Genomic DNA, 11,893 nt, shown 5'->3' with positions numbered 1-11,893 from the left:
TTCGGTGTACCCTTACAAAGAGTTCTTTTATTAGACCTATTCTGAATAAAAATTCCCTTAGTTATGCATGTATGTAAAAACAATATTGTGATTTTTTTTATTATTTGTGTTATGTTTCTTTGGTACAAAATAGATTTTCTTTCAATTGTCGCTTTATTGCCGATTTTTAAAACGTAAGTGCCGATAAATGCCGAGTTTTTGGGAAAGAATTGCCGATATTTCTACAAATTTATCTGGCAGCCCTGCTTATAAGTGCACCCTGGCGCAGATCTAAGCTGACGTGGCCTTGTGTTTGTTGGAAAAAAATCAATTGTAAATTAACAGTGAACGGGTTTGCCGGTTCTTTATATATTCTACTGTAGTTTTAATTGTGATAGTTTGTTAAAAAAAGTTTTTTTCTTACAGAAAGATAGAAAGAAACCAGTTAAGAATAGTAGTATTTATATTAAATATATTTTACTTTTAACAAATTAAAAGCAAAATGCATAGAACCATTTTTGTTCTTTGTTTGGCCATTATTGGTCTTGTAAGTGCTGGCGAACAAGATGTACTTGAATTGACTGATGACAATTTCTCCTCAACTTTGGCTCAACATGAAACTACATTGGTTATGTTTTATGCTCCATGGTAAGTGGCAAAAAATTATATTAAATATTTTATTTATTTCCAATGAAAGGTAATTAACCGGTTAATACAATATTTAATTTGCAATAAAAGATGTTACACGTCATCCCCCCAACACTTTTTCCATATAAATTTCTTAGCGGTAGCCATGATGGGGCTTTTTTGCACATTCTTTTTATTGTTTGTTCTCCTTTTTTTGTACATTCTCATTTCATGATTAACATACAACAACAAAGGCAAAAAGTGCTGCTTTTTTTCTCTGTTATATTGTTGTTGTGTGTAATACTATTGTAGAGAAAAGCTTTATTTACTAGATGAAGTTGTTGTTATTTTGGCTTATCATAATAATCGTGCACTGTGTGTCAGAAAATGAGAAATTTGTAAAGAACAAATGTTACAAATGGGTTTAAAAAATTTCAATTCAAATGTTATTTGCAATTAAAAAAGTTATTAAAAAAAACTGGTTAATAAGATAATTGTTTTATAACTGTATACCTATTAGTATTAAAATACTTAAAACAGATCGATTTGTTGCCTTCATTGCAATCATAAATGATATATTATTTTATAATTAAAATGATTGAATAAAACCCAAATTTAGGAGTGAACATTGAATCATCGAATAAATAGTTGTATGGACCTAGAAAAAATTAGTGCCAAAACTAGTTCTATATTATAGCTTTTACTCATTCTATTTTGGCATTGAGACCAACGATTTTTGTTCAAATTGTCTCCTGTAACTGGTTCAATGGTAGCCTTTGAGGTCGACACTAGTTCTATAGAACGATTGTTCAATGATTTTTGTTAGAACATTTCCGAAATTAGTTCTTTTTCAGTAATTTTTATTTAAAAGTTTGAAGAACTTTTTTAGTAAAGACGGTTCTAATCTTTGTTTCTTTAAAATCTTGGCAATAGCTATATAATTGTACAATTCTTGCACATAAACCCGTTATCACTTTATTTTCATCCTAAAAATAAATCTCCCTATAAATTTTCTTGAACACACAAATGATAAGAAAATAATTTTATCATTTCTTTCACAACATTTTTAATTTTATATCTCTTTGCTTTTGTAACATTTCTATCATCGTTTCTTCGATTAGAAATAAATTAATGTTTATGTTTTTTTTTGGGTGCACAAATACCTAGATGTTGTTATCAAAACATGAACATAATGCCACACCCTTATCTGAATTGTAACCACAGCTTTGTTAGCCCACGCAATTATTGATGTTAACATACATACATATTTTTATGATGTTGAGTTTAATTTCCGCTTTAAAAATTCTAGAAATATTCCTTATCAAAATTTCTTTTTATCAATATTTCACCCCTTTATTTTTGAATAGAAATATAATTAAATGTAAATCTTTGATTAAAAATTCCTCAAATTTAAGCGTTTTAAAGCCCTAAAAAACTTAAACCAAAAGAATTTATGTAAATATAGATGTGCTCTTTTCTAAAAATTATCTATCTTTATATCTATTCAGATTCCATCCGGAAACTTTAACAGGTTTATAAATTCTCCATATATAAAATACTAATCTATAGACAAAACAAAAGACTAATCAATTGACTAGACATAAGACTAATCTATAGACTAGACATAAGACTATTCTATAGACTAGACAAAAGACTATTCTATAGACTAGATAAAAGACTATTCTATATACTAGATAAAAGACTAATTAATATACTAGATAAAAGACTAGTCTACAGACTAGACAATAGATTAGTCTATAGACTGGATAATAGACTAGTCTATAAAATGGCTCAAACACCAATTTAAACACTATTCTTTAGACTAGTTAACATAATAGACTAATGAAAAGTCAGACTAGCTCATAGATTAGTAAACAGTACTTTAAACGTCTATTGAAATGCACTTTAAAGACCATTAAACATTATTATCTAATTATATTAATTTAAAATCGTAATAAATAGGCCATCGTAGTTTTAAAGATCCAATAGTACCAAGAAAGGACAATTGTTCCAATTTTGCCAAACCTGATGTGTAACGTCTCGACTAATCCGAAATCCCAACAAGTCTCTGTTAAACTCTATTACATATTAATATTTCATCATTATTTACAGGTGTGGTCACTGCAAACGTTTAAAACCCGAATATGCCAAAGCTGCTGAAATTGTTAAAGGCGATGATCCACCAATTACTTTGGCCAAGGTCGATTGTACTGAAGGTGGCAAGGAAACTTGTAATAAATTCTCCGTCAGTGGTTATCCCACATTGAAGATATTCAAGGGCGACGAAGTGTCACAAGATTACAGTGGTCCCCGTGAAGCTAACGGTATTGCCAAATATATGCGCGCTCAAGTTGGACCAGCTTCTAAGGAAATACGCTCAGTTGAAGAATTGGAAAAATTCTTGAATACCAAAGAAACCACATTGTTTGGTTATTTCAAGGATGCTGATTCAAAATTGGCCAAGACTTTCTTGAAGTTTGCCGATAAAAATCGTGAGAAATATCGTTTTGGCCATAGTAGCGACAGTGCTGTTTTGGAAAAGGCTGGTGAAAGGTAATTGCTAAAAAAACACTCACACACATAAAATGTAATATTGTTATTAACTATATGTTTTACTTAAAACAGCGACAAAATTGTACTCATCCGTGCTCCTCATTTGAGCAATAAATTCGAAGAATCTACCGTTAAATTTGAAGGTAGCTCCGATGCTGATTTGACCACATTCATCAAAGAGAACTTGTAAGTTTACTTACAAAAATAATTTATTAATTGCAGCCTATTAAAATTTTTTATTTATATTTTATAGCCATGGTTTGGTTGGCCACCGTACTCAAGACACCGTACGTGATTTCCAAAATCCTTTGATTACCGCCTACTACTCCGTTGATTACACCAAGAACCCCAAGGGTACCAACTACTGGCGTAACCGCGTACTTAAAGTAGCCAAGGAATTTGTGGGTAAACTTAGCTTTGCCATCTCCTCCAAGGATGACTTCCAACATGAATTAAATGAATACGGTTACGATTTCGTCGGTGACAAGCCTGTCATTTTGGCCCGTGATGCCAAGAACTTGAAATATGCCTTGAAAGAAGAATTCTCTGTAGATAACTTGCGCGAATTTGCCGAAAAATTGTTGGAAGGTGAATTGGAACCCTACATCAAGTCTGAACCTATTCCCGAAAGCAATGATGCTCCCGTCAAAGTAGCTGTAGCCAAGAACTTTGATGATGTTGTCATCAATAACGACAAAGACACCTTAGTTGAGTTCTATGCTCCCTGGTGCGGTCACTGCAAGAAATTGGCTCCCGTCTTCGATGAATTGGGTGAGAAATTGCAAGACGAAGATGTAGCCATCGTCAAGATGGACGCCACCGCCAATGATGTTCCTCCAGAATTCAATGTACGTGGCTTCCCCACTTTGTTCTGGCTACCCAAGGATGCCAAGAACAAGCCCGTTGCCTACAATGAAGGACGTGAAGTAGATGATTTCATTAAGTACATTGCCAAACATGCCACCAATGAACTTAACGGCTACGATCGTAGCGGCAAACCCAAGAAAACTGAACTGTAAACATATTTTACGTCGTACATAGTGTAAGAAGTAATAACAGCAGCAACAACAACAGCATGCGTAACATCAGTATAAAAAAATATGTTTGTTTTTGAGTTTGAAAAGATCAAGAAAGGAACTTCGCACACATTTCCAAACATTAAGCAAGAGTTTACGCGACTCTCAAAATATCGTATGAATATTTTTTTCAATTTCCATTTAAGATCTATTTCCTTTCATAAAACGACAGATTTTTTCTATAGCATTTAGTATAAAACAACAACAACAAAAGAATCTTTTTTATCTTAAATTTAATTTAATAAAAAAAGTGGAAAATTTTAAATTAATGCGTAAAATGTTTCTTTTTTTGCAAAGTTCATAACACATATCTGAAAAGATCATGTTTGGTATATATGTTGATCTCAATTTGTGTACCATCGGTCCAATGAGGATTAATAAAAATAGAAAAAATTGGCACAAAACCAAAGGGTTTTCCAGTGAACCTATTCCTGTTACCCAACAGGCTAAATATTTGACATTCGAAATTATACCTAACGACACTAGAAGATTTTGATATATACAACAGGGTGCTGGGTGATTTTGGGAACAGTGCTTTTATGGGGACTTGGGTTAAATCGCAAAGTATACAGAGGAGTCAAGACATTTAAACAAGTTTAAAACCAGCTTGTATTTGATTTTTAAATAGTTTGGTGTGAAGAGGCAAAAAAACTCATTTAAACAGTTTTGTGGGAAAGAGAGAGAAATAGTTTTTGCTTTTTGATAAAAGTCGACTTTTTTTATTTTTTGTATTTTATGAAAAGTCGACTTTTCGAACGAACTTTTTCCAATATCAACTTTTTTCAAATTTGTTCCACTTTTTCGACATTTTTTATATTTTTATCGAATTTTCTCGACTTTTTGAACTTTTTTCGGCTTTTTCCAAAAAAGTTCTGTATTCGCATAACTGAAAAATAAAAATGAAAACAGGCTTAAAGCAAAAATATGAAGAATATTAGAATGTTTTTAAAAAATTAAAATTTTCGAATTCTCGACTTTTATTTGCAAAATCGATTCTTTGACTTTTATACAAGATAGTTGACTTATCGACTTCGCTTGGACAAAAAATCGACTTCGACTTTTTCCGACTAAAAGTCGATTCTTCGATTGTTTTAAAATCGATTTATAAAACCCTACATGACATATTCACAAACGAAATGTCAAATTTGTTATTTTTTTTACAAAACAGCTGACTACAAAAACGTGCTGCACGGTCAGACTGAGACTTGCGCCGATTCGGCTTAAGCCTAGCCGCCGAACGAAATGTCAAAGCCGCCGCCGCCAAAAATTTTTCAGCTTAATACGGCTTGAAAATTTCGCCATATTTTGTACAATTTACAGAATACTTTCGCTAAATTTGTGGAATTTTACAATATAAAATTAATTTGTTTTCATTTAAGCAAGTTTTCTTTTATCTAATAATAAGCCGCTCATTGAAATTTGGCCGGTGTAGAACTTTGCTCAACCTTCGATGTATATGCTTCGCCTCAGATATTTTCGTGTTTTCGCGCCTAATTCGAGTCGCTGCTTTGACTTCAAACCAGCTTCGTTGACGTCAACGGAGCTACACCTTTTTACATTGCTGGTATGTCATACCGTAAAGGGCTAGGGTATCGAACATGTGTATTTCAAATGGGAAGTGCAGTTGATGTCAATTCTGCCGACTGCGAAAAGAAATTCTGCTAGAATTTTTCGCGCCAAACAGTTTTCTGCATTTTTTATTTGCCAAAAAAAATCTGTTGTTGTGTGTGTGCGAAAATCTAAAATGACAGAAATGATATTCTTTAAATAAAAAAATAATTTTTTACTAAAAATTAAAATTAATAAGATTGTATGCTATACTACTATACCGAGGGTCATTGTACAAAGAAACAGCAAGTGTTGGGTTGAATTTAGTTAAATTGTTAATAATTATATGGGTTTGTTTTCGTTTAATACCCAAAAGTGTTTATCGAAATCTATATTTGGCATATTTGTGAGATCTAGAAGATTAAAAAATGTATGTAATGGTGTTAATTAATTATTTATTTATCTATAAAGAACGTCTTTCTTTTCAAGAAAGAGGAGGCATCATGATGGTCTCCTGGAAGAATGCCCACAAGAGAGTGGCAATTGTATACCTCCCTAGTAGCCTAGGCGGGTGGTGGTCGGTCGGCTAGTGGTGACATGGTATATTATCACCTAGAGGCAATGGAAGGAAGCTGATTGCCGTATTCAGGGGTTATCCTTGAGATACATACTTATTCTTATACCATTGATCTTAGCAGAATCACTACCATACACCCATAATAGAGCGCGATGTCTGTCAGGTGTGCCTTTCAGTGAAGCTCTTGTTGTCTCCAAACACTATGGTGGCCGAATATTTACAAGAAACAATTGTTAAGCCGTCTTTTATACAAATTTATAGCTTTGTAGAGAATGTCTTCACGGAACTAGAGGATATAACCTGGCTAGGTATGTAGATGTTGTGTGGGCAAAATATTGGTACTAATCATTGTGGGCTTTATGTCGACTTTAGATCCCTTATAGTTGTCACACTATACCAAATAAGCATTCTTGCTGGAATTAAAGTTTAAAACAAGTTTAATTCCAGTCAAACATTCAAATTTCAAGTGTTGAAATACACTTTCATTGCACTTTAATTCAATAGCATTCTCCAGTGAAAACGAAACTTGAATTCAAGTCGAACATTAGAATGTTTTTACAGTATAATTCAATGCACGAAATCTATATATGTACATACATACATACATACATATATAAAATTCTAACGTTACTGACTGACTGATTCATCATCGCACAGCCTAAACGATTTTAGCTGAAGAGCTTAAATTTGTACAGGAGGTTGGTCTCCCACCAAATAGATCCACTAAGACGGGATTTTTGGAAATTCGAATGATTAGGGGGTTAAAAATGGTAAAAACGGGTAAATTCGGTAACCACATATCTCCTAAACTATAAAAGGTACAAAAACAGTTTAAAGCTTATCGTCATTCATTTAAAATATAAGCGGACAGGTGTCTGGTACTTTTTTCAAATTCGGCCCCTTTGGGGAATAAACGGGTAGAAACTGTAATTTGGTACTTCTTTTGCACCCCATGTATCTTTTAAACCAGAGAACATTCAAAAAATATTTTTGAATCCTTCATAACTTGACGAACAAATAAAAATATGAATTTAGTACTTTTTGGATATTCGGACGTTTAAGGGGTGAAAATTGTACCTATTTTTGGTACTTTTTTTTATAAAACATTGTTTTTGGTTTATTAACTTAACATATGAATACATAATAACGGTAAAAACGGGTAAATTCGGTAACCTCATATCTCCTAAACTATAAAAGATACAAAAACAGTTTAAAGCTTATCGTCATTCATTTAAAATATAAGCGGACAGGTGTCTGGTACTTTTTTCAAATTCGGCTCCTTTGGGGAATAAACGGGTAGAAACTGTAATTTGGTACTTCTTTTGCACCCCATGTATCTTTTAAACCAGAGAACATTCAAAAAATATTTTTGAATCCTTCATAACTTGACGAACAAATAAAAATATGAATTTAGTACTTTTTGGATATTCGGACGTTTAAGGGGTGAAAATTGTACCTATTTTTGGTACTTTTTTTATAAAACATTGTTTTTGGTTTATTAACTTAACATATGAATACATAATAACGGGCTCCCAATACGATGTTGCAACTGGTACTTTTTTGACTTAGAATTTAGAAACATGTAATTAAGCACTTGAGAATCTATAAAAGTGGACTTTTTGGTACTTTTTAGTTCTTCAAAAGGCACTTTTTGAGTTTTCTGTTAAATTGAACATAGAAACATGAAATTATGCACGTAGAGCCTGGAGTAAATGAGAATCTATAAAATGGCACTTTTTGGTACTTTTTCGTTCTTTGACTGGTACTTTTTGAGCTTGCTACAAAATTTGAACCTCGAAACATGAAATTAAGCAATTAGAGCCTGGAGTAAATGAGAATCTATAAAATGGGAACTTTATCGTACTTCGACTGGTACTTTTTGAGTTTTCCATAAAATTAAACCTAGAAACATAAAAATAAATATGTAGAGCCCGGAGTAAATTATAATCTATAAAAAGGGACTTTTTAGTACTTTTTCGTTCTTCGACTGGTACTTTTTGAATTTTTTATAATATTGAACCTAGAAAAATGAAATTAAGAATGTACAGCCCGAATTAAGTGATAACATTTAAAAGGGGACTTTTTGGTACTTTTTCGTTCTTCGACTGGTACTTTTTGAATTTTTTATAATATTGAACCTAGAAACATAAAATTAATAATGTACAGCCCGGATTAAGTGATAACATATAAAAGGGGACTTTTTGGAACTTTTTCGTTCTTCAACTGGTTCTATTTGAATTTTCTATTATAATGAACCTAAAAACATAAAACTAAGCAATCAGGAACTTGAGTGAATGAAAATTTAAACTGGAGTATTTCTGGTAATTTTTCGTTCTTTAACTGGTACTTTTTGAATTTTCTAAAATATTGAATATATAAACATAAAATTAAACACGCAGTATCCTAATTGAACGAAAATGTATCTCGCTTACGTCCATTTTGCAAAAATGGCTCGATATCAATCGAAATTTCTATAGGCCATAATTGACCCTGCCCCCTTCAATAATTGATTTTAACGTTTTTTACGTACTTAATAATACCATAATAAAACAATTTTTGTTGGAACGAAAATATGTAATGCAAATATGTATGTATATGAAATCTTCTTGAGAAAATGACTTAAACGCACATAAATGGATTTCAAATGTCGACGAAAAAAACATTTTTAGGAACCGAAAAATAAAGTTATGAGGATCGGTCCGCCAATATAACCCTCTTACAGAAAATCAGTTTATAGCTAATACATCATTCCAAAAGTTATCATTATGATAGAATTATAGTAGAATTAAAAAAAATACTTTAAATTATATATATTATTGATCCAAATCCACATTTAAGTCCCTAATCTGAAAATCACGGTGACGTTCTTATTAATCTAATGATCGGACCACTTCCGAAATTTGTTTTTTTACGACATATGATTTGCCGAATATAACTCTTACTTCTTGCTTATTTTAATCATAAATTACCGCTAAAATAGGAATAGTCTGCCTTTAAAGTTGCGAGTTTTCATACATTCTAATAATGTTTTCAAAGTGAAACTTTTGGAATATTTTTCAATCTCTTTGTGATCCCTTTAAATGATGTTGTTCTGGAAGAACTTTAACATCCATGTAAACATTTTGGGTAATAAATTGGGGGACTACCAATGAGGGGAGCGGAACCTCCCATATGAATTAAATACAAAAATTCGTTTATCTGGGAAACTAATATAACTAAATTCTTCAAATTTTGCACGAACAACTTTAATATTCATCTGAACATTTTGGAGAAAAAAGGGCGGACTTTCATCTGGGGGGCTTGGAGCTCCCATATGAATTAAATAGAAAAATTCGTATATCTGAGAAACTATTAGAGCTATAATCTTCAAATTTTACTGAAGAACATTTAGAGAATAACGGGCGAACTTTCAATGGGGGGCTTGGCACTTCCCATATGAATTAAATACAAAATTTTGTATATCTGGAAACTATTAGATTATTCAAATTTTTCATAGATTAAATTAAACGTGAAATCTCCCATATGTAACAAATTGTATATCTGGAAAACTATTGTAGTTAGAATCATCAAAATTGTTAAGTAGGTTTCTTATTTATATTATTATTATTGATAATTTTCTTAATGCAAAATTTTTTAGAAACTGATTTTCTGCAAGATGTTTTATATGGAAGATAGGGTTAAATATCGGCAGATCCTAGTAAAACTTGGAGAAAGGATTTGTTTTTAATTTTTAAGAATTTTTTATTCATCCCTGCATAATTTCTCATACAACTTTTGAGTTTGCTATGTTTTGTTGTTATAAACAATATATTTGCTTCCAAAATCCTACTTTCTGATCTCTCGGATTCCGTTTTTATTTAAAATCGTTGAAAAATTAAAAACTAAACGTAGTTGCAAACTTAGCCGGCTTAGAGTCGATTTTAAGCCGCCGCCGACATATTTAGTGTCAGTCACCGCCGCCGTTAATATTTGTCGGCGCAGGGCTCTGCGGTCAGACTGACAAAAATCGTGCACAATTTGTGTAATTCAGTTTAAGCGTATTTAATCATCTATTTCTTTGCAAAAAACCCAATGTATTAGACTCGAAATATGTTGTTGTTCTGCCCTCAATGCAGTAATATATTAATGGTAGAACAAGGTACCACTGGACATCGTTTTTCCTGCAACACTTGTCCCTATATATTTAACGTAAATAGGAAATCATCAACAAAAACTTTTCCACGTTTGAAGGTAATGAAAATGATATGCTATAATAAGAATTTAGTTAATAATAACTTTTTATAAATTCTAGGAAGTTGATCATGTTATGGGCGGTGCAGCTGCCTGGGAGAATGTAGATTCTACTGACGCCGAGTGTCCTTCTTGTTCTCATAAGAAGGCATACTTTATGCAAATGCAAACACGTTCTGCTGATGAACCTATGACCACTTTCTATAAATGTGCTAATCAATTGTGCGGTCACAACTGGCGCGATTAAGTTTAACTTACAATATCATTATCAAGTAAACGTTTAATTAACAAAAACTATTACCTTGATGTCCAAGTTGCCAAAAATTATAAAACAATTTTTAAAAATTCACCCAAGTTTTAAACCATACACCACAATGCAGTCGTTTACCGAGGAGCTGCGGCAAATTGCTGCCATCTATAAAGTGGAAGATCCCCGGAGTATAACAATCGCTGTAAATTGTTTAAGATCCGGAAACGTTATAGCTTTACCCACAGATACGGTATATGGTCTAGCATGCGACGCCAACAACGAGAAAGCTATACAAAATTTGTACAATATTAAGGGACGAGACTTTCATAAACCGGTGGCTATTTGTGTTAAAGATTTAGCAGATTTACGCAAATATGGCCAAGCAGAACATTTAAATGATTCTTTACTGGAGCAGTTATTGCCTGGAGCTATTACCATAGTGATAGAACGTTCAAAACACTTAAGTAATCCATTTCTAAATCCAACAACAAGTAAAATTGGTATACGCATTCCTGATTTCGAGTTTATACAACAACTATGTGCTAGCTTTGATGAACAACCTTTGGCTCTGACCAGTGCCAATCGTTCTTCGGAACGCAGCAGTTTAAATATTAAAGAATTTGATATTTTATGGCCACTACTGGGCGGTATATTCGATGCTGGTCAAGTTGGTTTAACAGAAGAGAGACGTTCAGCCTCCACTGTTGTGGATTTAGCTACGCCGGGTTTGTTTAAAATTGTGCGGGAAGGTGTAGCTTTAAAACAAACATTAGATGTATTACACGCTCATGGCCTTAAATCATTTGAGACTACGAGGGTTTAGTTGTTAAGTTTTAGCATACGAGTAAAATTATTATAATTTTTTTTAATTGAAGTTGTGCTATATTTAAAAAAAGTTGATGTAAGTGGAAATAAAAAGAAAAAATCTAAGGGATCTGATATCCAAAAAGAATCTGTCTTATAAATTAAAATCTTTATAATGCAAACTATTGGCCTAAGCTTTGTATGAGCGTAAAAAATAAACCTTCTAAAGTTTCCTTTTCTCATATTTCT

At 32.3% G+C, this 11,893-nt stretch overlaps 3 protein-coding genes across 3 annotated transcripts; all 3 read left to right on the top strand.

Annotated features, from left to right (window-relative positions):
* Positions 1-251: 251 nt before the first annotated feature.
* LOC119607756 (protein disulfide-isomerase A3) lies at positions 252-4,504 on the top strand. Its single transcript, XM_037961858.1, has 4 exons — positions 252-627; positions 2,719-3,159; positions 3,232-3,345; positions 3,413-4,504. Exons 1-4 carry the CDS (start codon positions 482-484, stop codon positions 4,176-4,178), a joined length of 1,467 nt encoding a protein of 488 aa, XP_037817786.1. The 5' UTR covers positions 252-481; the 3' UTR covers positions 4,179-4,504.
* Positions 4,505-10,328: 5,824 nt separating this feature from the next.
* LOC119607763 (yrdC domain-containing protein, mitochondrial) lies at positions 10,329-11,888 on the top strand. The gene is made up of 2 exons (XM_037961866.1): positions 10,329-10,590; positions 10,652-11,888. Exon 2 carries the CDS (start codon positions 10,896-10,898, stop codon positions 11,661-11,663), a length of 768 nt encoding a protein of 255 aa, XP_037817794.1. The 5' UTR covers positions 10,329-10,590; positions 10,652-10,895; the 3' UTR covers positions 11,664-11,888.
* Positions 10,340-10,938, top strand: LOC119607765 (DNA-directed RNA polymerase III subunit RPC10). Its single transcript, XM_037961868.1, has 2 exons — positions 10,340-10,590; positions 10,652-10,938. Exons 1-2 carry the CDS (start codon positions 10,450-10,452, stop codon positions 10,835-10,837), a joined length of 327 nt encoding a protein of 108 aa, XP_037817796.1. The 5' UTR covers positions 10,340-10,449; the 3' UTR covers positions 10,838-10,938.
* Positions 11,889-11,893: the final 5 nt, after the last annotated feature.

Source organism: Lucilia sericata, unplaced genomic scaffold (genome assembly GCF_015586225.1).
Source record: "Lucilia sericata isolate MDLA Ls3-8-SP2 unplaced genomic scaffold, ASM1558622v1 Contig000745F_arrow, whole genome shotgun sequence".
In the NCBI taxonomy this organism is placed as follows: Eukaryota; Metazoa; Arthropoda; class Insecta; order Diptera; family Calliphoridae; genus Lucilia; species Lucilia sericata.
Note: the sequence above shows the minus strand (reverse complement) of the source record. Positions and strands in the feature narration are given on the sequence as shown.

What these genes read in the sequence shown, in the direction of transcription:
- LOC119607756 (XM_037961858.1), top strand. Translation starts at nt 482, where the DNA reads ATGCATAGAACCATTTTTGTTCTTTGTTTGGCCATTATTGGTCTTGTA. An exon ending in TTGGAAAAGGCTGGTGAAAG is followed by an intron (nt 3,160 to 3,231) that starts GTAATTGCTAAA and finishes TACTTAAAACAG; the next exon opens with CGACAAAATTGTACTCATCC. An exon ending in ACATTCATCAAAGAGAACTT is followed by an intron (nt 3,346 to 3,412) that starts GTAAGTTTACTT and finishes TATATTTTATAG; the next exon opens with CCATGGTTTGGTTGGCCACC.
- LOC119607765 (XM_037961868.1), top strand. Translation starts at nt 10,450, where the DNA reads ATGTTGTTGTTCTGCCCTCAATGCAGTAATATATTAATGGTAGAACAA. An exon ending in AAACTTTTCCACGTTTGAAG is followed by an intron (nt 10,591 to 10,651) that starts GTAATGAAAATG and finishes TATAAATTCTAG; the next exon opens with GAAGTTGATCATGTTATGGG.
- LOC119607763 (XM_037961866.1), top strand. Translation starts at nt 10,896, where the DNA reads ATGTCCAAGTTGCCAAAAATTATAAAACAATTTTTAAAAATTCACCCA.